Source organism: Neopsephotus bourkii, unplaced genomic scaffold, assembly GCF_033783945.1.
Source record: "Neopsephotus bourkii isolate Nb327-2 ecotype Australia unplaced genomic scaffold, CSIRO-AGI_Nbou_v1 NB_1183, whole genome shotgun sequence".
NCBI classification, from domain to species: domain Eukaryota; kingdom Metazoa; phylum Chordata; class Aves; order Psittaciformes; family Psittacidae; genus Neopsephotus; species Neopsephotus bourkii.
In genome coordinates, this window is record NW_026901668.1 from 3,302,201 (window position 1) to 3,328,458 (window position 26,258).

The window sequence follows — 26,258 nt, forward strand, 5'->3', positions numbered from 1 at the left end:
AATGCCTGATAAGCACGCTTAAACAATAATCGTCTGCACAAATATGTACAAACTCATCTTGTAAATGAGAACTACTACAAAAGCAGCTGATTTAAAAAAACACTATGCTGACACCAGCTTTTGAACACACCTCAGCCCCTGTAGTGATTCATTTTCAGGAAGGTTTGAAAGAGTAAACATCATTCATGCACATGTCCTAAGTTTTGGTCCTTGATCCAGCTGTTTCTCAAGACTTTTGGGGTCCCCTGCCCAGCTTGCCAGCATCTAACATGGTATTAAAAGGGCAGAGTAAGTCTCAAGCTCTTATGGTCCTACTGGCTAGTCACGGCCATCGCAGCTTTCCAGTCATACCACGTGCCTCAATGGAATATCAGGCAGGCTTTCAGGCCAAATTCTTCCCTTGTACTGGAATCCAGGCGTCAGCATTAAAGAAACTGGTAAGTCAGAAGAGACAAGGACTAACTTTACTATCTTTTAAGAGGAAATTAATAAATAGAATAAAAAAAAACATATGAAAGAAAAACTTTCTAGTTGCAACAGTTCTGAGATCCTTTCTCTAGCTAAGTCTCTCTATTAACTTTTCCATAAATAAATGTGAAGGCAGAGGTCACTGACTGAGTGCGCCATGTCGTTCTTGTGGAACACTTGTGCATGTCCACAATGGCACAGAGGTGCTGATCTCCATGGACAATGCACAACTTCACAAGACATTCTCATACTCCTGGATAAGGCCACTGTGGATGTTTTTTCATGTAAACCAAGAGATAGGCTGTTTCTCCCCTGTGGAAACAAAGAAGAGGCAAAACAAGATGCATGTTTGAAGATTAGGGTTGCAAGTAACCTCCCAGGTTTGGTCATACTCAGCTTTTTGAGGTCTGTGTCAACTGAACCAGCCCTCTTCAGTGATCCCTAAGGCATCATGATGTCCCTGCCCATGGCAGGGGGGGGTTGGAACTAGATGATCTTAAGGTCCATTCCAATCCTAACTATTCTATGATTCTATCATATTGACTCACTGACAGCATTATATAGGAAGGCTTCTTCTCTCCTGCATCTTCAGTACATCCCTGGCGATATGCAGTTCAAACCATTTGTCTTCCCTCTCTTTGCTACCCTCATTCCAAACCCCAGAGCAACATTTGGTAAAAACAGGTATGTTTGCTTACCAGTGGAGGCTGGAATGTCCATAGGTGCATTTCACATCATCCCACGATACCTAGAGAAGAAAAACAGAAGAGGAGGCTGGTAAAAGCTCTCAAGAGAGGGACACACTGTGATACCAGCACAGCAATTCTTTTAAGAAGAGTGGTATAAGTGGTACTTCCAGAAACTAAACACCCTTTAATAAATCAGTTTATTGGTTTTACTCCTTGAGGAAAAACAGTTCCTTTCCTTCTTCTGAATACATACATTAAACAGATCCAGAGTACATAAAGTAGGGTATACAGTGAATGGCTGCTTCGGAACATTGCAAAGCAGAACCCAAGGCCTTGTTTGGTACAGAAGCTAGAGCAGCTCTGCCCTCAGCTCAGAGTACACTGTAGCAGAAGAATGAGATGCACAGAGCTCTGCAGCTTCTGTTTTCTTCCCTGATTCTCTTTAATGAGCAAATGGACAGACCGAATGGGATCTCGAGGAGTGTCCAGGAAGCTACAAAAGAAATGTGGGTTTGTCTTCTCACCTGGCAAACCTCAGAGTCGTTGAAGCAATACCATTTACATTCTGTGAGACTTCGAATATAGGCACAATAGTGTCCACAGCTAATTGATCCTGAGTGGGCAATGACAGCAAAAAGGTCATACTGCCAGCCAGCCTGTGAAGAACCACAAAGAGTGACTTTCAGTGCAGCAATTCTCATTTGCCATTGGACAAAGAAGGTTCAGCAGCCAGGACAGCAAGAATGTATGTTTTGTGAGGAAAAAGGAGACGGATTAGACTGGCCTTGAGGATCCTGCCTTTTCTATTCTTACCCTCAGAGTTTTGCTTTTCAGCTATGGGGCTGTCACCCTCCCTGGCACCCTGAACACAGGTACATGAGAAAGACTGTAGAACAGCAAACAGGCAGCAAACCCTGCAGCCAACACTGCACCAGTGAGGTTTGGCTGTTGCCACACTTTGCCTTATTTCTCAGTAAGGGGAACAGATCCACCCTCAGCTGCTTGGCAAAGCTGTTGCCTCCCTGCTAACCTTAACTCTGTGGCAAACAACACTATATGGGAAACTGCCAGGAATGGAATTCCCCTGTATTAGACTGGTGACCTTTGCAAGGCAGTGGGTCTGCTGCTCACACTGAGACCATCTTGAGCTGGAGTCCAAACCACATGACGGAAGTTGGCCCTAGGACACTGTTTACAGTGTCTGGATTTGGTCATCCAAATGAACTGTGTTTTCATCTTTTCTTTATTATGTTTAGAAATGGAAGAAAAATGTTATGCTAAACATTCAGAAAAAGAAAAGAAAAAAAAAGTTGGGGTCTTATTTGTAAAGCCTCTTTTTTGTCCTTATGGCAGAAAGCTTCAGTTACGGTGCCTTTGGTGGTTAAATCTGAGCACAGAAAGTTGAATAATGCCTGAACCACTTAAAACCATGAGATGTGAGAGAGCACCAGGCACAGGTAAAGCCTGAGACGAGCATTTTTAAGACAGGTGCTTGGAACTGAGGCAAGTACTGATGTCACCTCCTAAGGTTTTATGAGACTTGAGCACAGGGGAGAAGAAAATGTCCTTTTAAACCAGGGCATTAGGAGTATCTCACCTTTTCATTGTCATCTGCTTGGCACTGACTTTCTGTCAAGACTTCATTGAAATCAAGGTCTTGTGGGAATGGCAGGTAGTGACTAAGCTTGTGAATGTGGGCTGCTTTTTCGAAGCAGAAACGCTTCAGGTGTATGGTCAGGGTCTGTGGCAGATGGACTAGCTTCATACTCTGTAAAGCAATAAGCAACATCATTGAAAACTAAGGAGCAAGACCTGGGGAGGTGGGGTGGAAACAACCATTGTCACCCTGTGAACATAGCCCAGAGAACAGTCACAGCTACAGTGAATGAATGCCAGTTCCATCGGACAGCAGATGCTTTTGTAGCTCATCTGGATTTGTGATAAGCAAGTTTCTCAGCTTCAGCATTGCTTTTCTCAAGGGTTGCTTCCTTTCTAACCTGCTTTCTGAACCTTAGGTTAGTAGCAACAGGTAGGTGAGGAGAGGCAAGGCAATTTTGTTGTGACATTTGGCCACCAGAGCTCCACAGGGGATGCCAAGCTCACAGCTCATCCCTTCCACCACTGCCTTTGTTGATATTACTGTTGCTGCCGCCATGGCTGCCAACAAGACATATGGATACACTGTGGCCCTGGAGGTGACTCAGTGGGAAGTACCTCCGAGCCCTGAGCTGAGGCAGTCTCCTCCCCACACGTCTCTTTGCCAGCTGATGAATTAGCTGTTTCATGAAGAGGCAAATGTATTGAAGAGATCAACACTGTAAAAAATGGGAAGGCCAGTGGAAAACAGGGAAGAAAGGAAATCACCCTAAGATCTCCTACTTTTATGTGTATGCACAGCTCCAGTAACATGTTGTTGTCTACCTCTGGAGCTATGCAGCAGTGTAGAGCCCCACAGCAGAAGCACAACATAGAATCATAGAATCACAGAATCATAGCATCATAGAATGGTTTGGGTTGGAAATGACCTTAAGATCATTTAGTTCCAACTCCCTGCCATGGGTAGGGATGCCTCACATTAACATAAACCAACTTTTCTGCTGGCACAGAAATGCTGCATCCCTTGGCGGCTTATATGAAAACCCACAAAATCATTATTTTGTTGCTAGAGCTACATCTACATTAAGGAACTTCTTAACAGGAAAGATGCATGTGGTTTTTATCTAGCTGACATTGCTGCACTGACAAAGCTTTGTATTGTTGATCTCCTCAAACTGGTATGGTTGAGTCCTTTCCCCACCCTTCCCAGTCCTAAAGGGAGTTCTGTGTAGAAGAGAAATATGGGGAAATAATTATCTGATTACCTGCAGAAAAGGTGTCTTTCTTCCACACTGGTCACAGAAACACATGTTGTGACCAGTCAGCTCTTCTGGATGGAAAAAGCATTGCAGGCAGTCCTTCTAAGGAGACAGAGGAGATTTCTTTCAACCGAATTCCTTCTAGCCAGATTTCCATTTTTACTTTGTTTCACAGGGTACAAGCAAACAGCAAAGCTACAGAAGGCATATTGTATTCAAAGGACAAAAGATAATAATAAGAAATTAGAACCCCTCAAAATACAGAAGAAATGTGAGCGAGAAAAGATCACCCCAGAGTACCAGACACCCTTCAGGGATTCTTACAGAGATTCTACCTGAGTCCAGGACACACCAGTGCTGCAAAGAAAAGGCTCCCACAGTGAACAGGGGATAATCTTCCTAAGGAACCAGTGCTGGCACTAACTTACTAGAGTCTTCAGCATGCGGCAATTGGAATCCAGCAGTGGCAGTGGAAGGGTTAACATATTGCTGTTCTTCTTTTCCTCAAAAGAGCACTTCTGACAGGCCAGGTGCTCCTGTATACAGATAGTGTACAAATCACTCAGCTCTTCAACCTGGAGGGGTAAAAAAAGGCCAAAACAAGGTTTATAAAGATCACAGCTGAGATATTTTCCTCTGTGAGTAGGAAAGACCACATGGACACGTTTCTTCACTCAGTGTTACTACTTTAAGGCTTGACCCCAGATCTGACACTGACTTACATGGACAGTTCATTTGTTGGAGAACAACTGCTTCCCCTCATCAAATAGCAGAGGGGAAAGACATGTCTATAACAAGACCAGACAGTTAAATGTCTGCTTTGGTAAAGAATTCTACTGTTTTGTTTGGAACTGCAACAAGAGCCTGTCTTCCATATGAACAAAACTATGGCAGTGGGTTGAGGAAGAGTTACTTTTCTCTTACCTTACACAGCCCCCCTGGGAGTAACCATCATATATATAATATGCTAACAGTGAATAATTACAATGAAATGCACATGGTTGACTTCAAAGAACAGAGAAGCTGTGTCAAGATACACCAGTTTTGCAAAAAAAATCAAATCTTTTGTTATTATTTGGTTCTCCCATGAGAATGAAGACCCTAGCATGCTCAAAAAGTAGGATGAACAGAAGTTAACTGTGATTCATAATGCTGAAGCCTATGAAATCAAGATTCCCTCTCCTATTACATCACACATAACAAGGGCCAAAAGCTCTTGTGTTCTTTTCAGTGAGTGTTCTTACCAGCTCTGGCTTTTTCATCTGCTTCTTTATCAAGTTCCAGAGAGTCAGAAAGAGCTGAGCGGCATCATGCTGCACAAACACTGGACAAACAGAAAACAAAACCTCGATTAGTATTACAAACAGCATCCAGCAGACTTCCTGCAGATGGCAAAGGGAAATTCATTGTCCCCCATTAGATCCAGTCTATTCCTCCCTTGCCACTCCTTGCCAGGGACAGAGCTTAGACTGGAAATGAGCTGCAATGTCCCCATGTGACCCAGACAGGCAGTGGGAAAAGATGGGAGGGCTCGACTGCCCCACTGTTGAACCCAGTGAAAAAGTCATGTCATTGTCATCAGATGCAGTGCTGTCCTATTTTAGCTTTTATATGATAAAGAGCAGAGCATTTGAATGTACTGTTTGAATATGCACATGTAAACAGACCCTCAGCATCCCATTGTCTCCCCATGCATTTAACACTCTCTGTCCTTTGGGACCCTGCCCAGGTGGGAGGTTAAGCCAGCAAGTATTTTTCTCTGCCCCTTTAACAAGGAACAGGAAGGATATGATTTCTATCCTTGGTGATCTGGGTGAGCTCAGTATCTTTTCCACACAATCCCTTCCTTCTAATAAGAAATAGCAGCTGTTTCACTATTATCATGCCAGTATAACAAGACAAATCAAGCTATAAGCTGTCCTCTCTGCCCTGCACAGCCCATTCCCTCTGGCCAGTATTAGTAGCTGGGTCTTCTAGCAGTCTGATAGTCTTCCTACACTTTGAACATCAGCAAGGATATCTAACAGGGGCATTTACTTTCTTTCATTCTCCTCTTCACAAGTAAGATACAGCATCTCTCTCACTACTACATACTATCATGTACCTAAATCCTCACATTTCTTAATCTCTGAATGAGATGTCAGAGTTTGCACTGCTTGTTAATACTTGAAAATTAACATCTCTGATCTGCAGAATGAGGTGGGCATGAGGTGGCACTGCTTACGTTTCACTTTGTACGCTGAAAGACAGTAAGCGAGGGCTATGGGGTAAACAGCTTTCTGCTTGCCACATTGCATCTCTTCCAACAGCAGGAGCATTTGGTATGGGACATTCTTCTTCTGCTGCTCAGCATATAGTGGCACCATGATCCTATCGAGAGAAGTGACGTGAATGGTAATCGAGTGGGACATTGAAGAAATATTTGACATCACACCTGAAGAAGCAAAGGGGGATAGCACAGAAAGCAACTCGAAAGGAACCAGAATGGGCTTGTTTTCAGCAAAAGAAGGAAAAAGGGGAAGCAGACACCTGCACTAGCTCATCCCAAAGTGCCAGCTGATCATTCTAAAGTAAAAGGCCACAATTCTAAGTTGGCCTTCTCATGAATAAGGGGCAAATCGAGCAGGCTGTTAAGTGCTTTCTAGGCTCTAGAAACAACATTTGGGATAGAGCCAGTTTTAGAGCTGTTCTTGCCTCTCACCTGTTCATGCCTTGATTCTCAACATAACCTTAGAACTTTATCAGCACGTATAAAATGGCTGTATTTCAACTAGATGACAACTGGAAAGCTCTTTACCCTCCCTATATTTATTGCAGTCCACAGGTTTTTCTAAGTCTTTCTTCAGATAGCACTGGTAACCTTCTGGTTACCAGTTACTGATAGTTACTGGTAACTATCTTATTATATAGCTTTGCCCATTTACGACACTTCTCATCTCTGCATGTCTGTAACTTGTCTTCTTCCCTCTTTGCACACTGGTAGGCATGTAAGAAATTTGGAGAAAGGAGAACTGAATAGGAATGATCCACTTAGATGATTAAAGCTGCAGTGAGCTGAGTAAAAGCAAATCAAGCCAGTTATTAGTGTGGTTGGTAGGGAAGCAGAAGCCCAAATCTTCCACATGAACAAACAGGAAGCATGGCCAAGCGAAACAAAATAACACTATGTATTTGTCCTCTGCAACAACACTTACTCTTCTGTATCAGGTGATAGCCAGGACAATCAGAGAGCAGAGGTTATGGATCACAGTATGCTTACTTTCACATGTTTAAAGTTACAAAATTAATAGTGGGTTACACACAACACATCCTTTAGTTATAGCAGCCTATGAGTAAACGACAAATAAAATCATATCCTGTTATGAAAAAGGGAGATACGAGTCTTGAAGACTCAGTTTAAGGCTGTAGCTTATCAGCGTGCAAATAGCACATGAATCAGAGATGACTAACAAGTCATCTGCAACTGCTACCTTTGCAGGACCTTCTGTGTGTGACAGACACAACAAGGTAGAGATCTTGCTGAATAAGTTGAAAGCACCTTGTGAGCACCTTGATGATCCAAGCCTTCAAATGCACCTCACACAGAAAAAAGGAGTGGAGACAACAACAGAGCAACAATGGGAGTATCTTAGGTAGTTCAAACCAGTGCTACCTTCGAAGTATCCTTGTGAAACGTATATTCATGAAGAACACTTGGAGGAGGGAGTTCAGACAGCAGCTGTGTCCAATGTTGTACAGTCCAATGGCTTCTGTAGGCACAGAAAAAGAGGAAGTGAGTCCTGGAAATAGGTACAAGAAAAGAAAGTGACAATTACTTGGAAGTGATAAACTCCTCTTGCACATATTCAGCCATTCAGGATATAGGACCAGCATCTTGGTCAGGCCTGAGAAAGTGTTCAATCTTATTCTTATGTTGCTCAAGCAGATAACATGTATTTTTGTTCAGTAACTGACAGGAAAAACCCAAATAAACCTGGATTATGATGCTCAGATGTCTCCCAGTTGATCTCTTTTCAGTCCTTTCATAACACATCTAAACATAAAAAACTCCACAGAAGTCAAAGGCTGTCTGTACGAGGATTTTTATTTAGCCTTTTACACAGCCAGGCTTAATGACAACTAATTATATTTTATATAAGGCTTAATTAACAAAATGAAGAGCTACATGTGGGACCACATGTTAGCTGTCCACCACACAGGCTTCAGGTTTCCCCTTCAGCCTACCTCTACTGTTCTATGTCTCCATTTCAAAGAAAGGAACTAGCTTGAGAGAAGCTGAAAAAGCAAGCCACAGCTGTTCATACTGCATCTAAAAAGACAGCATATTCTGCGCCCCAAAGTAGTGTAAGTAACCGTGGTCAGAAATTCATCACCAAAGGGAGAGAGGACATGGAATGGAAACTCAGAGCAACTCTGGAATGCATACAGTTGGTGGTAAGGGTGGGCTGTAGCTGGAATAGAACAGTATGTACACCTGAAATACTGATGGAAGCTTTTGAGAGGCCAATCTAGTGATGCAGCAGAATAACTAAGGCCTTGTCCGTGGTTCAGCAAATCCGGAAGCAATGCTGGCTATGTTTGGAAAGAGACAGGGACAGCATCTAGACCTTTTTTGCTACAATGGCCAATCTGAGGACTTAAAATTGGAAAAAGCCTTGACATCCTCATGTAATCCCTCCCCCGCCCAAAAAAACCACCAAAACCCAAAATGGTTACTTGGCAGGGCAAAATGAGAATCACCTGTATATTCCTCAGGGAAAAGGTAAAAGAACAGGAGAAAATGTAACCTAAGGACAGGGAATGGAACAGCAGGTATTAGTATGAGTGAGGAACAGACAAAACATTATTACCATTTTTTAAGTCTGCCACACCAAAGACTGATTTTAGCCTCTGGACTTTGGCTTTCAGCTGTTCAGCTTCCTCTTCATTATTTTGTACTTTTGCTTCTGCCTTCATAGTCTCTCTTAGTGCCATCTTTAGTTTCTTGCTTGTTTCCTGGTGTCCACCTCTTTGTCCCATCAACAATGCTTTACAAAGACAGAAGGGCTGCAGAAAGACACAGAAAGGTCAGAAAGAGCAGGACCACCGAGAAGCACAGGATTTGTCTTTGTATGTGATATTTTCATTATGAAAAAGCTGGAATGTCAGTAAAATTAGTAAGATTACTGCAACAGCATTTGATATATTTAAATTAACAGGGAGTATTGTAGGTGTGCTGGGTATTGGCAAGGTAACAGACATGGAGCTTGACGGCAATTGAACATCTTGTTCTCTTCCTTTTGTGGCTAAATAAATAAATGAACCTCTGGTTCTGCATAGCCAGGGAGCCACAGATATCTCTGTTCAGGAAGATTTGGTAAATAACATGCTTAAAATTGTGCAAATGGGAGATGATGCAAAACTCCTCTGTTTAGTAAAAGTATCTGAAGTATCCCAAGAATTCAAAAGGGCAAATTTCACCATGTGTAGACCTTTGAATTGATAAACATTAGTTTGTTTTCTATACAGGGCTCTCTGCATTGTTTTCTAGTCACAGCTCTACTGTGGCACTTTGGACTGTAATTTTAAAAGCATTTAAGCACCTAAATATCAGTTTGTTCTTAAGCTCCTTCAAATGATCACAGGCGAAGTAACTGTTTAAACAAAAGAACCATTATAATGCCTTGATTTGCAAGCAAGTATTGAACAGACTATTACACTCATCAGTCTCTCATAACTTATCTACTGGCTACTTAAATAAAAGATTAAAAAGTCACCAAATTAAAGCAAGGTAAAAATACGCAGGGCAAAGCAATGTGACAAATGTTCAAATGCAGTTACACAGAAACGAAACTTTCTTAAAGCCCACATTCAACAGGAAGGCAGAATCATAGAAAAAGATATGCTTAGGGAAGAATTTGTGAGGATGGAAAAATAAAACACAAACCAAATGCTCAGAAATTAATATTCTATGAATACCAGGCAGCACATACAATGAACCTGAGGCCAGCTGCTGAGAGAGTGAAGAATAACCAAAAAATACTGTTTCTGCCTTGCACAAAAAAGAAAATCTTTGCTTTAAAAGCACATTATTTTTCAGGTTAACTGTGGCTAATAATGTCAAATATCAAAGTTTCTTAAGATTTAGGCAGGGAAACCAGAAATCAACCTATTTCCCCCCCCCCAGCTGTTGCATTTAATCTCAAGTATACTTTTTCCTGACTGTACTCTTAAATTCTGTACTTTTGAAGTTTACTTTTGAACATTAGGTGTCATAGACTCAGATTCTCTGAATATTGTCAAATTTGCTGAGGAGTTTTATGGGGGGGGGGGGGAATAGACACTCAATAGATTCAGAAATAGTACTTTTAATAGCCAAACCCCGTGATGAGAATAGCTACTCAGGAAAAGAGAAATTTGACTTGATTTCTTCCTCAGCAAAACAGCATCTGTACTCACACTGCCTCTTCCCTGGCAAGGATTTAATGAGGCATTCAGGTTTCTGAAAGCCCAGCTGGAGCACGAGCCCATCTGTGCTTGCACTGTGAGACCCACTGGTTTTAGTTGGTACAATATCATCCAGGAGGTAAGTAATACTCACAGCCAGTGGAGATGCCAGAAGAGTCATAAAGGAGGAAGATAGGCAGGGCAGAGGTACCTAAACAACAGCTAGAGATGTACTGGGCATGAGGTGAACTTGCAAGGGACACCTTTGGCAAGAGACGTAGGATTAAGGTGGCAGTGGGTGAAAGAGAAAGCTCAGGTCTAAAAGGCTTTGGGTGATCTGAGAAATGTGGAAAGATACTAAGGCAGATACAGAGATGGGAGCATTTGGGTCTCTGGTTCGATGAAATCCTCCCCCAGGCACTGCTAATGGGATCCCTGGTGTGCAGGCAGAGACACAAACACAGTTTCCCAACCCTTGCACAGAACTGCCATTTTATGGATATCAGAAATACGGCATTCCTAAGATTTGCACTTGACTTTTCTTTCCCTGCATAACTGTATAAAAACCTGGTGAGGAGCAGGCTCCCCTCTTGCCCCTAATTTCTCCGCTCTCCCTGGAGGAGCAGGGTTGTTTCTCAGTTTCTTTTGCAGGTCAGGGGTAGGACTCAGTACTGCTGCCTCAACGCATACAGCTTAGCCACGCTAGCACCAGGCAGAGAAAAAGTAGTGGCGATACCTTCTCATACCCTCCGCTCCATTATCATCGAGCCCTCCCAATTGCCCTCAGCTTGCCCAGCGTCCTCCTTTCACCCCAGCCTGCTCCACAGCCTATCCATCCTTCCAAGACACCAGTCTCTCACAGAAAACTACCGGCAGGCCCGTACCACAGCCCCAAAGCCCCTCTCTGCCTGAGGGGGACCACCACTCCTGTCCCACGACACGTCTTCCCCACCATCATCGCTTCTTTCCCCTCATGGGTACCTTGGGGAGCAGGCAGACAAGGGGATGGTGCTGGGGCTGGAGCAGCCCTGGGATACTCTTCGAAGGGTACTCAGCCCTTCACTTCCATACTCCTCTTGGATGCGACTGACACGAGATTCCCCACTTTGCTGTCAAACTAACGCGTTTGCTCAGCTCCCTTTCCCCCCTCTCCTTTCCGCCCTCCCGGCACTCCGCGGCTCTAGCTCATCCCACCTGACAAAACAGCAGGAGGCTTGCTCACCAATTCCCGCAGCCTCGGCGGCTCCTCACATTCACAGCCTCGAGGGCTCGGACACTGCGGCTCCCCGGAGCGATCCTCCGGACCACCTCAGCCTCTCGGGCCGGTCCAGCCCTGCCCAGCCACCGGAGGGCGGCCGGCAGCGAGTAAGGAGAGGAGCAGCGGGGCCGTGGAGGGCAGCGTGGCGGCGGCGGAGGCGGCGGCGGAGGCGGAGTGCGGCCGCTTCTCCTCTCCCCTGGCCGGCTGCGTCAGAGAGCGGCAGCACTGCTCAGTTTTCATTTCCCGCCCGGCAGAGCGCAGGAACAGAAAGTGAAACTCGCTCAGCCGTGGCCCGGCCCTGGGCAGCACGGCCCGGTGCGGTGGGACGGGACGGGACGGGGCGGGACGGGGCGGGATGGAAGAAAGGCGGCCGGGAGGCCATAGCCCTCTTTGCACAAGGGCTGCCCACCGCGGCCCAGTCTGCCCACGTCCTGACCCTCTCTGACACCTTGGCCTGGTTCAGTTTGGTTTGTGCTAGGCACTTGGGTTGGAAGGGACCTTCAAGATGACCTAGTTCCGACCCCCCTGCCACGGGCAGAGAAGTTGACCTCTGCAAGAAAAAGCCCTCTTCTTCAGCAGAGCCAGTACGTCAGGAGGTGTGTTCTGCCTGGACTTAGCATGGCTGCTCATTACCTCACAAAAGCAGACGCGTCTTGGGCCAGGCTTTCATTGGGTTTAGCCACAAAAGCAGTAGAAAAGCCGAACTCTTGCTAGCCTACTCAGAAGCAAGAAATAGCTCATTTAAAATGACCCCAAACAAGTAACTCACTGAGAAACTTAACCCAGGTGGCCAGCTGAAAGCCTCGGCAGTTTCCTGTCTGACGGTGGGCTGCGGTATGCAGTGGGATATACAGATGGCAGCACAATGGTAAGGACCAACTCCAGCATTAGCCCAAGCTGTGGGATTTCAGGCCTCAATAAGTCACTGATGTCTGGATGAGCAGAAGTGCTTGGGTGGACACTTCTCCAGTGTATACGTTAGGTTTCCAGGTCCCCTTCACCCTGGGTATCTGCAGGAGGAATAAAAGGGTGCAGAGCCCCGTAAGGAAACTTTGCTACTCAACGGATAGCCACTGGTTCAGCTTTGCTCCACTTGAGGTTAGAGTTTGAAGGTGAGTGGTGCTTCCTCACAGAGCTCTCTCTGCTGACTCTGGAAATGGTGCAGGTGATGCAGGGAGTCCTGCTATGTGTGTGAAGTAGACCGAGTCTCTGGGACCCCAGGAGGGAGAACCGCTGTGTGATTCGGCAGGGCACACTTCACTACCCTCTATGGAGGAGCTCCAGCAGAGTCATAGATGCCATGTCCTTCCTTTGCCACCAGACTGTCCCCAGGGCAGGCTCAAACCCTAATTCCTTCCTGTCCCTCTCTGCCTGTATGGTGTAGGTGTTGCCCCCTTCCACAGGCTGTGTGGAGCTCCTGGTGGCTTTCTTTATTTGCTCCCTAGCAGGTCACTGGTGTCTTGGAGGACCCCTTTGCCCCTCAGAAAAAACCCATCAGTGAGCTACTTACATGAATTCATATGTGCTATGCAGAAGCCTTCAGCTGTTGTTTCACTGTTACCAAATTCAGATTCAAATGAGAACCTGCTCACACAACCTTGCTCTGTTGGAGGCAGCACCACTGCTTGGCAGCTAGAGCTCTTCAGCCAAGGCAGCAGTGGCAGTGAAAAGCTTCCTGAATTGTCACAGGGATGGGTATGGATACCTATAGGGGCTTGTGAGCAGAAGGGCACAAATAACTCAGCATCTTTGCTGTGGTTCTGGCAGAGCCTCTTGTCAATGGTTTAAATTTAGCAGTGTTCCCTTCCTATTGCTAGCTAGTGTGGCATCTGCCTCATAGAAGGGAGGAAGAGAGATAGAAGAACTGCTAAGCCATAAGGTGCCTAGAGACAGTTTAACCACCTGAGCAAAGTGCAAACCAACACTGCAGACTGAACAGAAGCTAGGTCTGAAAGTTCTGTGGAAACCAGTGAAGTAGTGTGCAGCTAAAGTAGCTGTTGGTAATAACCCCTGTGAGGGCTTGGATGCCCAATTAAGGGGGGCATTTGTCTTAAAAATATTTAGGCTTTGCATGTGGAAGTTACTTGTGACACCCCACTTCCAAAACAGGTACCAGGCAGAAGTCTGAGCACAGAAAGTGTGCTCAGATGAAGGGATGGCTAAACTTGAAATGCTGTGTTCTGGTCTCCAAATACACTGCTGGCTGGTCATCACAGGGTAGGGTCACTATAACAAAAGCTGCTAGCTCCTGATAATTGCCATGGCACTTCTTATCTCCAGAATGCACTGACCTTTGTGAAAGCAGAGATCCCGATTCCCGAGTGTCCTTGCAAATAAAATAAACCACAACCTGATGAATAGATGAGATTTAAAAAGCTTTCAGGAAATTAGGAAGTGCACACCCAGTGTTTTAGGATGCTTACAGTACTCCACACTGGATCAACAACTTCCGCTTCACTGCATTGCTTTCAGCAGTTTTTCACAGAACAGACCAAACAATTCATCTGCCATGTTTAATCACGGGGTTTTGTCTTTACCTCGTTGCCTATTTCTCCTCTCTTACGGGAAGAACAGGGTCACTTATCAGTTTGAACACATACATGTGTGTCATGTATGAATTTCCTGTTTCTGGTTTGGGGCCTAATTCAGAACAGAACTGTGAGGGAAGCCAAAAAGGAGTCTAAATTCCACTAGGCTGAGTAATACTTATTCATGTTTCTTCGGTTTAGGTACATAATCAAGCATGTCCTAAATAGGATGTTTTCCTAAACAGAGCCATTTCTGCTACTCCATAACTTCATAGTTTAGTAATTTACTGATCTGGTTAATTAAATGGGGTACACCACTAGTTAATGGCCTCCAACTAGATCTTACACCACTGATTACCACACTCTGGGCCCAGCCATTCAGTTTTCAGTCCACCTCACTATGCTGACCCAGCCCATACTTCAACAGCTGCCCTATAAGGATCTTACGGGCAACAGTGTTGAAAGCCTTATTCAAGTCTAGGTAGACAATGTCCACGGTTTTCCTCTAGTTTGTCAGGCCAGTTGTTTCATCATAAAAGGTCATCAAGTCAGTAAAGCATGACTTCTCGTTGGTGAATCCCTTCTGAGTACTCCTGACAGTTTTCTTCTTGTTCATGTGCCTGAAAGTTGTTTCCAGGATCAGCTGCTCCATCACCTTCCCAGGGATTGAAGTGAGGCTGAACAGCCTGTAGCTCCCTGCATCTTCCTTCTTGTCCTTTTTTAAGACAGGAGTGGCATTTGCTTTCCACCAGTCTTTGGCCACTTCTCCCAGTAACCATGATCATCAAACTTTATCACAAGTGGCCTTGCAATGACATCTGCCAGTTGCCTCAGCTCTCATGGGTGCAACCCATCAGGGACCCTCAATAAAAAGTGGCTGAAGGGTTTCCTAGTCAAGAATTGACATTGCCTAGCAAGACATGAATCCTATACATCTGAGATCTTGGATCACAACTTGGAATTATCTTTGCGTGAACATTCAAATGTCCATATTGCAGACTCACTTGCACATGGTGCACTAAATAGATTGCCATAGATGGCACAGTGGTCTGCTGGATAAAGCAGATGTTGTTTCTTGCAGAGGAAGAACTATGCAGGTAGAGCAAGGAATGCTGGAATGTTTTCAGGAGGTATGATACAAAAAAAAGAAAAAAGTTTAGGTTTTATAGTTTTTGTTTTGTTGTCTTTTTTTAAAGGGGAAAGCTTCTCATATAAACAGTTTGAATTGTAGTGGTTTTAGTATGTGCATTAGAGCTTAAACAGGCTTACATTAAATGTGCAAGGAAGAAGAGTGAGTGTTTTTGCATTGCTGGGAGTGGTGAGGCATTACTGCAGCTGATCCTATCTTACAGGACAATTTACCTGTGATTTATGGAATAAAAGATGTCTCTATATGACCCCTGTTAAATTTCTGTATATTACATACAAAAAAAATATGACCTAATCGTAGACACGTGCAATAGACTGATACAGAGACAATTCTGTGCTCACTAGGAACAAGGTGTATTTTGAAATTACTCCCCATCATTTTCTTCTTCAAATGAGTCAGTTCCCACTTCCTCATAGTCCTTCTCCAGGGCAGCCAGATCCTCTCGGGCCTCTGCAAATTCTCCCTCCTCCATGCCTTCACCCACATACCAGTGCACAAAAGCTCTCTTGGCATACATCAGATCAAACTTGTGGTCGAGCCTGGCCCAAGCCTCTGCAATGGCCGTGGTGTTGCTTAGCATGCAGACTGCTCGCTGAACTTGGGCTAGGTCTCCACCAGGAACTACAGTAGGAGGCTGATAGTTGATCCCAACCTGGAAACAGGAATATGAAAGAAGGTTGTGAAAAGGCAAGAGCCGTCAAAAGCAGTCAAACAGCTGAAAAAATGTGAGTAAAGTTACAAATGCTGGCGTAGAGTAGTGCCACTATCAAAACTACCAGACTGCATATTACATAAGAAATAATAGTATCATAAACAATATGACATAGGGTGTAAGAGACTGCATCAGTGAAAACACCACCACCACAGCAGGATGTCTGGCTCAACACTGGTATGGGAGGAAGACTGACATCTCCAATACCACTGCCACAGCAGGATGTCTGTCCTCGCATTACTATGGCAAGAAAACTACATTGCCAATACCACCACCACAGCAGGACGTTTGTGAAGGATATCTGTCTCAACATGGCTCTCCAGTTGACACTTCCGTGCAGGGTGTTTGCCTTAACATTGCTACATCACGGAACCACGAGGGGAGAAGACCCTCTAGTGACAGTATTGCACCTGCGCACCAGACATTGCTGCTCTGGGATGGTAGCTATTGCTATGAACTCTTTTATTCTTTTCTCTTACTTTCCTTCCTTTCTCTCTCTCTCTCTTTTTCTCTCTGGAATTTGTTGGTGGGCAAATAAAATTCCTTGACTCTTGGCTCCTTTTTAAGCCTCAATTCTATTCTTGAGAATACGAGCAAAACCATGCTCCGGACTTTTATCAGCGTGCGACACATGGTCATTTTACTGCCTGTGGTATCCTTCTGTTTAATGTACACTGCCAGCTTCATAGCTTTCTTAGCAGCTAATCAATACTGAATATGCAGCTCCAACAAGATACTCCATAGAAACTAATACAGAAAGTAAGTTAGTTCCCAGTTAGCTTTCATTTTTAAGCTGGCTGTTTACATGACAAATGTTTTTTCCACTGCTGTTTGTATTATTGTTGACATTATGTTTGCCAACACTGGTACCTTGCCAGCAGGGCGAAGGCTGTATATATTTCCTTTATAAATTGTATTGGGTTTGGTATTTCCTTTGTTTTAGATGTTGCTTCAGAGGGAGCACTCACTGGCTTTTCCAAAATTTGGGTCTGAAATTAATACTTCTTTAAATTTTAACTCATATACACTTCAGATTTCCATTTACATAAATATTTAGAAGTCTGTGTCAATGGGATGTCCAGAGGAGGAAGGGCACATACATTATGCAACCTCATCTTTCATATGTTCCTTTGCCTCACAACTGGAAAACGTACGAGATCTACAACTTTAAATATGAGTTGTCTGCTAGACTAAACTTGCCCTTTAAACATCAAAAAGAAGTTCATGGCAGCCTACTCACCTTGAAGCCTGTTGGACACCAGTCGACAAACTGGATGGTTCTCTTGGTCTTGATGGCAGCAATTGCGACATTGACATCCTTGGGAACCACATCACCACGGTACAGCATGCAGCAAGCCATGTACTTGCCATGTCTTGGGTCACACTTTACCATCTGGTTGTTGGGCTCAAAGCAGGCGCTGGTGATTTCAGCCACTGAGAGCTGCTCGTGGTACGCTCTGTCAGAGGAGATGATGGGGGCATAGGTGACTAAGGGGAAGTGGATGCGCGGGTAGGGCACCAGGTTTGTCTGGAACTCTGTCAGATCCACATTGAGAGCACCATCGAAGCGCAGTGAAGCCGTGATGGAGGAGACAATCTGGCTGATGAGACGGTTGAGGTTGGTGTAGGTGGGACGCTCGATGTCCAGGTTTCGGCGGCAGATGTCGTAGATGGCTTCATTATCCACCATGAAGGCGCAATCTGAGTGCTCCAGGGTGGTATGTGTGGTCAGGATAGAATTGTAGGGTTCCACCACAGCAGTGGAAACCTGTGGGGCTGGGTAGATTGCAAACTCCAGTTTGGACTTCTTTCCATAATCCACGGAGAGTCGTTCCATTAGTAAGGAGGTGAAGCCAGAGCCGGTACCCCCACCAAAGCTGTGGAAGATCAGGAACCCTTGCAGCCCAGAACAGGCATCAGTCTAAAAAGCAAAAGAGAAAAATAGGGGCTGAAGAAGAATGAAAAGACTTCATCTACTGTATGAGCTGGAGGAGAGAGCAGGCATCAGGAATATGCAGCATAGATTTCATGGCATGTTTCCTTGAGAAAGGGCTCATGATAATCCCATTCTTTTCATTCCTCACTCACTCAATTTAGGCCATAAAAATCAGATTCATCGATGGAGCTTCTCTCTCTGAACTTCACACTTCTCTTACTTAGTCTGTCTGAAACCAGCAATGTAGAACTGCCTAATTCTATACCAGTATTGGTGGTCAAGGGCTGTGCTAATCAAGAAGAATTACAAATTCAGAACCACTTTTTAATGCCTGGAGGCATACAGCTGGGAACTGAACTACTGGGCTTCTCTCTCTTGGAATAGCAATGATGCATCGTATGTCTTTCAACCTCTTCTCTAAACCATTGGTATTATTTGTAGGTAACCAGGTACCTGTTCTGCACCTCTTTCTTCTGCAGAATCCAAGCTGCTGTTTCAAAACTACTGGGACTTACCAGTTTACGGACACGATCAAGCACAATATCAATGCTTTCTTTGCCAATGGTGTAGTGGCCACGGGCATAGTTATTGGCTGCATCTTCCTTTCCAGTGATCAGTTGTTCTGGATGAAAAAGTTCCCGGAAAGTCCCAGCCCGCACTTCATCTGAACAAGAAGAGAAATGTAAGAATTTCTCAGTATGGCTGCGCTCCAGTGCCAACAAATTGTGGTTGATGTTGGCATTGATGCAAGCTTTCAGTCATGGGACATCATGACCCACATAACAGATGCTAATGGGAAAATGTCTCCCAAGCATTTTTTCATTGTTGCATTCTGTTGATTTATGGTGTGACTTGTATCCAGCCACACAAGTTGATATCTTCTCATGAACTTGTCAGTTGTACAGTCTGTACCCACAAGAGGACAAGTCACTAGGAAAAAAGTGTGAGAAAAAATCAGGTCCCCCATGGTGCCCCAATTTTTAGGCATCTTTTTATTCGTGGGGGGTAAACTGTCAGGTTCCCACTCTGAATCCGGATCAAGCAAAAGCAGAATTCAAATGGCAAGCCATGATAGATAAATAAAACCAAAAGTTAAGTGTTTGTGCAAAGAGAAGTCACACAAACCATGTGCAGTAGCTGTTAAACTGCTGGGGATCCTGCTGATCCTATGTTTATAACACCTATGGCAGAATCTGCCATTCTGTGTCATAAGAAAATTAATTTCATACTATCTAGTGGTCTATATAGAAAGGGAGTGCTGCTTTGTACCAGTGGAGACTGGTGGCACACTGTGGTGATGATAGGAAGAGTAAGCTCTTCTCCCTTTTACAGGTTTATTTCCATACTGACCGACTACACTTGGTTCCAAGTCCACCATTACAGCCCGTGGCACATGCTTCCCAGTGCCTGTTTCATTGAAAAACGTAGTAAAAGAGTCATCATTGTTGAGTTTATCCTGCACATCCTTGAAGGTGCCATCTGGCTGAATGCCATGCTCCAGGCAGAAGAGTTCCCAGCACGCATTTCCTATCTGAACTCCAGCCTGGCCAACATGAATAGAGATGCATTCACGCTAAGGGTAGAGAGCAGAGAGAGGCAGGGTCAGAAAAACCACTGAATTGTCACCGTCAGCATTTCATTTGGTTGTTCAATCCCATGACCAGAATGAGACTGTACGTTTAAACACAGATGCTGGGACAGCTCTTTATAATATTGAGACCTATGTGCTGTAATATATGGGTACATGAAAACAGGCAGGAAAAAAGGCATAATTTCCTCTACACAAACCTCACCTCTCCTACTATGGATTGGCCCTGCTGAAAAGCACATCCCAGTTCAGTTTATTTTTACTCCTGGCTGGAACCTGACACAGCCATGTGGTATCCTTCAACGTAATGTAACCCAAGACAGGTGCTGTGTTTTGATCCTTTTACCCTCTGATAGCAGGCTGGAGTAGAAACTGGGCAGAACTGCTTTAAGAGCATTTCACCTCAGGAAATTATCTCAGATTCTCTCTGCTGAAACACATGTTCCTTCAACCTCCTGAACAGCTATGTATTTTACATTGCAGGTCCATTGCTTATTCAGGCAATGCCATTGCAATAGAGTATGCTTATTTGCTTAATTTTGAGCACAGTTTCTGTAGGAGCCACGAACTTTAATGAAAAGAAACCAACGTCTTTAACACCAGGCTAGAGTTAGTCCTGATGATTACAACACTGGGTGTAGTAAAGGGCAGTTTTTTAAGGAGAGAGTGGTTTCAGATTGAGTTTTTCAGCTTCAGTTTCTGCTTTGGAGCAACTTTAATTAAAGTCTTCTGAGCTTTGCCTGTGTGATCTCAGTGGCTCTGCCTATACTAAGGAATAAGAGTCAGGTGACAGTACTGAGCACTGGCCTGTGGTCACCTGTGTGACTGCTAATTTGCACACTCTCTGGCACAGCTTTGGCTTATGACAGTTCATTCTTTTCCAGACAATGCTTCAGCACTCCAGAATACATCTCATTGACAAGAATGGTTTCCAGTGGGCAGCTCACTGACCACTGCCTAACTTTGGAGAGGGAAAGAGAATTCAGATACCTAAATATGAAGCAGATCATGCTACCTGGCTTTTTGGACTGATAATGGTCCTCAATTGTTTTTGTTTTGCATTACCGCATGGAGAGATATCCAGTGACTTAATATCAGATGCTTATCTTGCAAAATCATCCTGTGACCTGAGAGTGAATTGCATCTTCCCCCATACTCCTCAGACCAACAGCTTCTGTTGCCACATATTTGTTGTAGAAATGTAACTAAAGATGTTTTTTTTGGAAGCAAGTGGAATTTCAGAAGTCAGCACTGCCCCAGTTAGTCATCCTTGCAAGTTCAAATGAATATGGAAGGTCAACTTAAATATTTCATTCAATTAAATATATAATTTCTATTCAGTACTCATTTGTAAGTTGAAAGGAGTTGACAAATGCCTATGCAGCACTGTGTGTAATGTGCTCCCAAGTGTACTTGCACAACCCTGTTTTTCTCAGTTGAGTTGTGCAAAGTATCTGAGTTAAATTTGGGTGACGAGGCTTTACAGGCTGGTATGTTGCAGGGGAGCTGCAATCTGGAGGATTATGCAGGAGACACTGAAGGCATTTTTGGACTCTGAGAATTCAATTAATGCTGATTTTGCACAGTACAGGCTCCTTCTTTCCTTTCAAATCCCGGTGTGAGTCTGTGAAGCTGGCAGTAAGAACAAAAATTCCTTTTAAACACGGCAGTGAGGCCAGGTGACTGTTTTAAAGGATGTCTTTAAAAGATCAAAACTGCAAGTCAAGCAATACTTTGAAAGTAAACAGCTACTTTTCTCTATTCCTCAGATCAATAATTTGCCTGTTTTTTCCACAGATGGAACAAGAGAATGTTGCCTTAGAAAGTTAATACTGTAAAGCTTAGTATAGGGCTACAGCTGAGGACTGCAGAACCAGTTCTTTTCCTCTCAGACTGAGCTTGAAGAAGTGCTAGTTTGAAACAGTATTTCATCCCCCCCTTTAGAGCCAGGCCTCTTGCCGTGCTCCTGCCCAGCAGTAATTTGGAATTATTCTGACAAAGAGAGAAGACAGTAACAAAGGTGTTTCTCATTTTGCATAGTGAACAGCTTTAAAATAGACTTTTAGTAGGGAAGACAGTGGGCCTTCTTCAGAGTCACAGGCAGGGTAAACTGATCTCTACATGATATTTAAATTTGGATTTGGAGCCCACTCTAAACTCATGTTCCACATCCCATCACTCATGTACCAGGATCTGTCTTACAAATTGTGAACTTGACTTTTTAGCTACCAAGAGAGAGCAGAAAGAACCAGGTCCTTTATGAAACTACACCTGGGACAGCTTTGACTTTATTAAAAAACCCCAGAATACTACCTGTCTTAAGTAGTTTTGGTACAAAGGCAGACTTGAGTCTTCCAGCTATTCCCAAAACACACTCACTACCCTGGGTCTGCTTTAAGGCATGGGGAGCCTGTGGATCTGTGTAGCTATCTTGCCTGTGAAATGCGTGCTTTCATTTTGGACCTACAGCTGTATTGGCTGAGATGACAGCCATTGGGGCTAAATTAATTTAAAACAGACAGAAAGAGAAGTAACTTATTTTGTTTATTTCTAAATATATATATATATTATCTCATGTGAAAATGAACCTGTACTGATAAAATACAGTCATAGAATCATAGACTCATAGAATCACAGAATGGAAGGGTTGGAAGGGACCTTAAAGATCATCCAGTTCCAATCCCCCTGCCATAGGCAGGGACACCTTCCACTAGACCAGGTTGCTCAAAGCCCCATCCAATGTGCCCTACTCATAACAGAAAGTATTGAAAAGCTAAGACTCCAGATCTAATTTATCTTATAATTCCACTAAGTAGAGACTGAAGAAAACTTTGGTTCACCATGCCTTACAGCTCCAGTGAGATTCTCTAACACTTCTTTCCTACCCTCTTGTGTAGTAATCAGTGCATGAGTTTTAGGCACAGACTACCGATTAAGAACAGCAGATCCCCCTGCTTTCCTTTGCCCTTTGTCCTCATGGTCCCTGTATGACTTCTGTTCCCACAGCCGCCTTACCATGGTGTCACCAGTGGTGTTTCCTTCCCTTTCAGATCAGTGGTGGCCGGTTCTTGCGGAAGCCTGGCTGTGGGCTGCAAGAAGGAGGCAGCCTTGGCCCAGCATCCAGCACCTGCTGCTGTGCCTCAGTGTCACAGTGTGGTGCAGAATAGGTCACCCTCTGTACCACTGCCTCCTGCCCTCCCTGCACCCCACGTGTGCAAAGTCACCCAGACAGGCAGGGCTCTCATATATCCCAGATCTCAAATTCAGTCCCACCTGGTTCAGTCTGCTTATTGAATTTGAACATGGCATGCCATACTTCATAACACTTATTATACATACATATCACCTACAACACACATACCATTCCAGTTCCCTGTTCTGTCAGTATGTACATGTGTAGATGAAAATCACTCCTAAATTCCAATACAGGAGACTAAGAGGGCATAAGAAAGCAAATGAATGGAAAAGAGAAGGATAGAAGAAAAAAACACCCCAAACATAGAAAACCAGAAAGTAAATATAATTACCATTCTGAAGTGTCCTCTACTAGTGTGCTTTTAAATGATGGGCTGACTTCTTTCTATCCTTACTCCAGCTGCCTCTCTATTAATGTTTCAGTTTACTCGCATTGCTTCTCTTTCGGTGTACAGTCATCTGGGCTGTCAGCAGTATGAGACAGCATTCAGTACAGACTCCAGCTCGTCTGTCCAAACACAGGAGAAATTTGATGCTTATTGCAGTGCATATTGCAAGACATAGCTGGAGGCATCACACAAATGTTCTCACACCAAATTAGGGCAGTTGCCTCCTCCGCTTTATTGTTTAATCCTTCTGCACTACCTCAGCATTGGAAAGCAGCTTCTCTCACTGGAGAAATCCTCATTTTTGCAACTCCTAGGTAACAAAGAGGAAGGGGAGCACACTTAATTGCTTGAACCTGAGTACTGTGTATCCCCTGACTTTATAAACATACTGTTCATTATAATATTCAATCAGTAGGAATTTAAATACACAATTCCTAAGCTTTAAGTTACTCTGTTTTGACTTGATGATATTAATAGATTGTTCTGCCCCTAGTGACAACCAGCATCTAAGTATCTTCCCTAATAGCACCTACATTAATACCTAATATTAGGTAGTTCATACTTAGCACCTAGGTATGAACTACCTAGTGCGAAGTAGTTCATATTGGTTTTTATAAACTCACATCTACTTTGCTATGGTCTTTATGTTGCTGATCTTTACACAAATCTGCGAATCACTCCTCTGATTTTGGGAAAAGCTACAGAGATTTCTGGAGCCACAATTATTTTTACAGAGGAAGAATTCCTGTGATAATTTCTATCTGCTGCTTTGCTTAAGCTGGGCCGCACAGTTCTTCAGCAAATACTGGGTCATTACTTTGCAGCTAAGAAACAGGTTGTTCTAGTGCTCTTCTTCCAGTGGAGCTGGTAACATTCTGCTGTTAAGCTCTGGCACCCTGGACAATCTGAAATGTTAATGCTCGTGCAGAAAATCGCCTCAGGAAAAAAATCTCACAGGAAATAACTTGAGCAGCCCACCACTCAAATCCTCTTAGGCACTCTTTAAGTCAACATGTCGGATCTACTAGCTACAAAATCTAAATGAGGTCTGTGAATTACTAAATTATGTGCACCTTAGCCCAGTGCTGCATTCTCTTCCATTGTCCCCCTCCTCTCTTCTGAAATAGGCTGTGAGAGCACCTCTGAGTGTCAGTGTTAATGATTCCTCTCCCCACTACACTCAAGCTCAACTGTCCCAGGACCCATAGACTCACCAGTGTTGGGTTGCCGCACTGAACAATCTCACCAGTCAAAAACTTCCAGAGAGCAAGGAGTGATGGAGTCTTGAGCGATGTCCCTGGCCAGTGAGAGTACATTGGCTTTGTTTCTTCTTAGAATTAATTGAGCTTGAAAAGTCTGGGGATGACCCAGGTCACTATTTTTCCCTTTCTTACACACGCATAGCTAAGTTTAAGATCAAAGACCTGCTCTGTCTTCAGATAGCCCATGAACTCAAGTGCTGAAAATATATGCTGGTCTCTGGTGAAGGTGAGATACAGGTGTAAAAGCCCTGAGGAAGACTTGGGCATACTGTTTTCCATTAGGTTTTCTTATGTTGCTCTGTCCACACGTGCTGGGGAGTGCTTGGGCAGAAAACTCTCAGCCTAGACTTAGAGGGTAGTCTTAGAGCACAGTGTGGGACTGTGCTCCCGCATACTGGTGAGTTTTGTTGTCTCCAGAGTGAGTCTGTGGGCTCTGCTCCACAGAGATATGAGGCAGATATGGTCTGGAAAGTCACCTTGCTTGGTGCAGGCATTCAACCTGCTGAGCAGATAGCGAGCTTGTAGGAAGATGTCTCTGTCCTGCATGGAACATGCCTGATACATGCCCTGCATAGGGAGGGTTAATAGCCCAGCAGCCTGGTCAAGACCTGCTGACTTCAGCTTTTACCTGGTGACACTGGTAAATGATGATGAGAGCTAAATAAGGCTGATTATAAAAAAGCTCTGCCATGGAGTCCTGAGGTGTGCAAATAAGTGAATTTGGCATGAGTTTAGAGGGCTTTGCTGGTACTGCCAGAGGAACTTGTGAATAGCCTATGTTCCTGGGGCTGATGTGCAGCCTGCATGCAACTGGGATGGTCTAGACATTCTCAGAGGGCTTCTTATGTCCATGTGGACTGGGTGCTGTGTCATAGGTGACCTCCAGAGCAATGCAACAGAGCAGAGGAGTTGTGAGTTATCGCCAATTATTTAAGATACCATCAAAATTAGCCTCTTAGAGGGATTAAAAAAACCCAAAACTTAACACGTCCATACAAAACTTAAACCCTTTTTCTCCATTTAAAAATAGACACAGCTCTGAAAATAGCATGTTTTAATAATCTACAGCTTATAAGTACTCTTATCATGGTTTAACAGCAGCTGACAACTAAGCTCCACCCAGCTGTTCACTCCCTCCCTCTGCATGGGGATGGGGGAGAGAACTGGAAGAGTAAAAGTGAGAAAAGCCATGTGTTGAGATAAAGACAGCTTAAGAAGTAAAGCAAAAGCCACACACACAAGCAAAGCAAAGCAAGGAATTCATTCACCACTTCCCATTGGCAGGCAGGAATTCAGCCATCCCCAGCAAAGCAGGGCTCCATTGCTTCCTAAGTAACTGTAAGTATGATTACTTAGGAAAACAAAATGCCATAAGTTCGAATGTCCCCTCCTTTGTCCTCCCCCCTAGCTTATATGCTGAGCATGACGCTATATGGTGTGGGATGTCCCTGGAGTCAGTTGGGGTCAGCTTTCCCAGCTATGTCCCATAGTGATTACGTGGGACATTCTGAAGACCAAGTTCCTCAAATAATATTCCAGCTACATGACTGTATCTTTGCATTGAATAAATGACAGTATAGATGACAGGGATCCTTTCAGGATACATTAGGAAAAAATACGAAGCCTGTCACTCTCTGTGGCAAAGTGACTAATGATTAGCTGTTCCTACATCCTACGTTTACTGTCTTGTTATCTCACAGTGACCTCATCCTTATTACAGTTTGCTAAGATGGCAGTGGACTTTGTATGTGTGAAACAAGCATAAATGCAGCCACATGAAAAAAAGACAGAGAGCCAATCTA

The 26,258-nt window shown here is 44.1% G+C and overlaps 2 protein-coding genes across 8 annotated transcripts; both read right to left on the reverse strand.

Moving 5' to 3' along the window:
* Positions 1-103: 103 nt before the first annotated feature.
* USP18 (ubiquitin specific peptidase 18) lies at positions 104-11,801 on the reverse strand. 6 transcript variants are annotated; one of them, XM_061363976.1, is made up of 11 exons: positions 11,661-11,801; positions 8,863-9,039; positions 7,665-7,791; positions 6,237-6,382; positions 5,257-5,336; positions 4,441-4,587; positions 4,019-4,114; positions 2,755-2,925; positions 1,682-1,813; positions 1,167-1,216; positions 104-780 (listed from the first exon to the last, which is right to left on the reverse strand). In XM_061363976.1, the coding sequence occupies exons 2-11, from the start codon at positions 9,029-9,031 to the stop codon at positions 714-716; spliced, it is 1,185 nt and encodes a 394-aa protein (XP_061219960.1). In that variant the 5' UTR covers positions 9,032-9,039; positions 11,661-11,801; the 3' UTR covers positions 104-713. The 6 variants fall into 6 exon arrangements, with proteins under 6 accessions (XP_061219960.1, XP_061219957.1, XP_061219959.1 ...); XM_061363973.1 differs by having other exon boundaries at positions 8,863-9,058; positions 11,661-11,800; XM_061363975.1 differs by having other exon boundaries at positions 11,633-11,800.
* Positions 11,802-15,709: 3,908 nt separating this feature from the next.
* On the reverse strand, positions 15,710-23,653 carry LOC133217985 (tubulin alpha-8 chain). 2 transcript variants are annotated; one of them, XM_061363926.1, is made up of 5 exons: positions 23,138-23,653; positions 19,373-19,595; positions 18,538-18,686; positions 17,327-18,007; positions 15,710-16,026 (listed from the first exon to the last, which is right to left on the reverse strand). In XM_061363926.1, exons 1-5 carry the CDS (start codon positions 23,138-23,140, stop codon positions 15,739-15,741), a joined length of 1,344 nt encoding a protein of 447 aa, XP_061219910.1. In that variant the 5' UTR covers positions 23,141-23,653; the 3' UTR covers positions 15,710-15,738. The 2 variants fall into 2 exon arrangements, with proteins under 2 accessions (XP_061219910.1, XP_061219911.1); XM_061363927.1 differs by lacking the exon at positions 23,138-23,653 and adding an exon at positions 22,626-22,811.
* Between the last annotated feature and the right edge of the window lie 2,605 nt (positions 23,654-26,258).

Bases quoted from the DNA above. Each gene is read 5' to 3' on its own strand.
- USP18 (XM_061363976.1), bottom strand. From the start codon at position 9,031: ATGGGACAAAGAGGTGGACACCAGGAAACAAGCAAGAAACTAAAGATG. The intron at 6,383-7,664 runs GTAGCACTGGTT...TTCTCTCGATAG, and splicing joins TTCACAAGGATACTTCGAAG to GATCATGGTGCCACTATATG. The intron at 781-1,166 runs GTAAGCAAACAT...TTGTTTCCACAG, and splicing joins GGACATTCCAGCCTCCACTG to GGGAGAAACAGCCTATCTCT.
- LOC133217985 (XM_061363926.1), bottom strand. The intron at 18,008-18,537 runs GTAAGTCCCAGT...TTTGCTTTTTAG, and splicing joins TTGATCGTGTCCGTAAACTG to ACTGATGCCTGTTCTGGGCT. The intron at 16,027-17,326 runs GTGAGTAGGCTG...TCCTGTTTCCAG, and splicing joins GGTGTCCAACAGGCTTCAAG to GTTGGGATCAACTATCAGCC.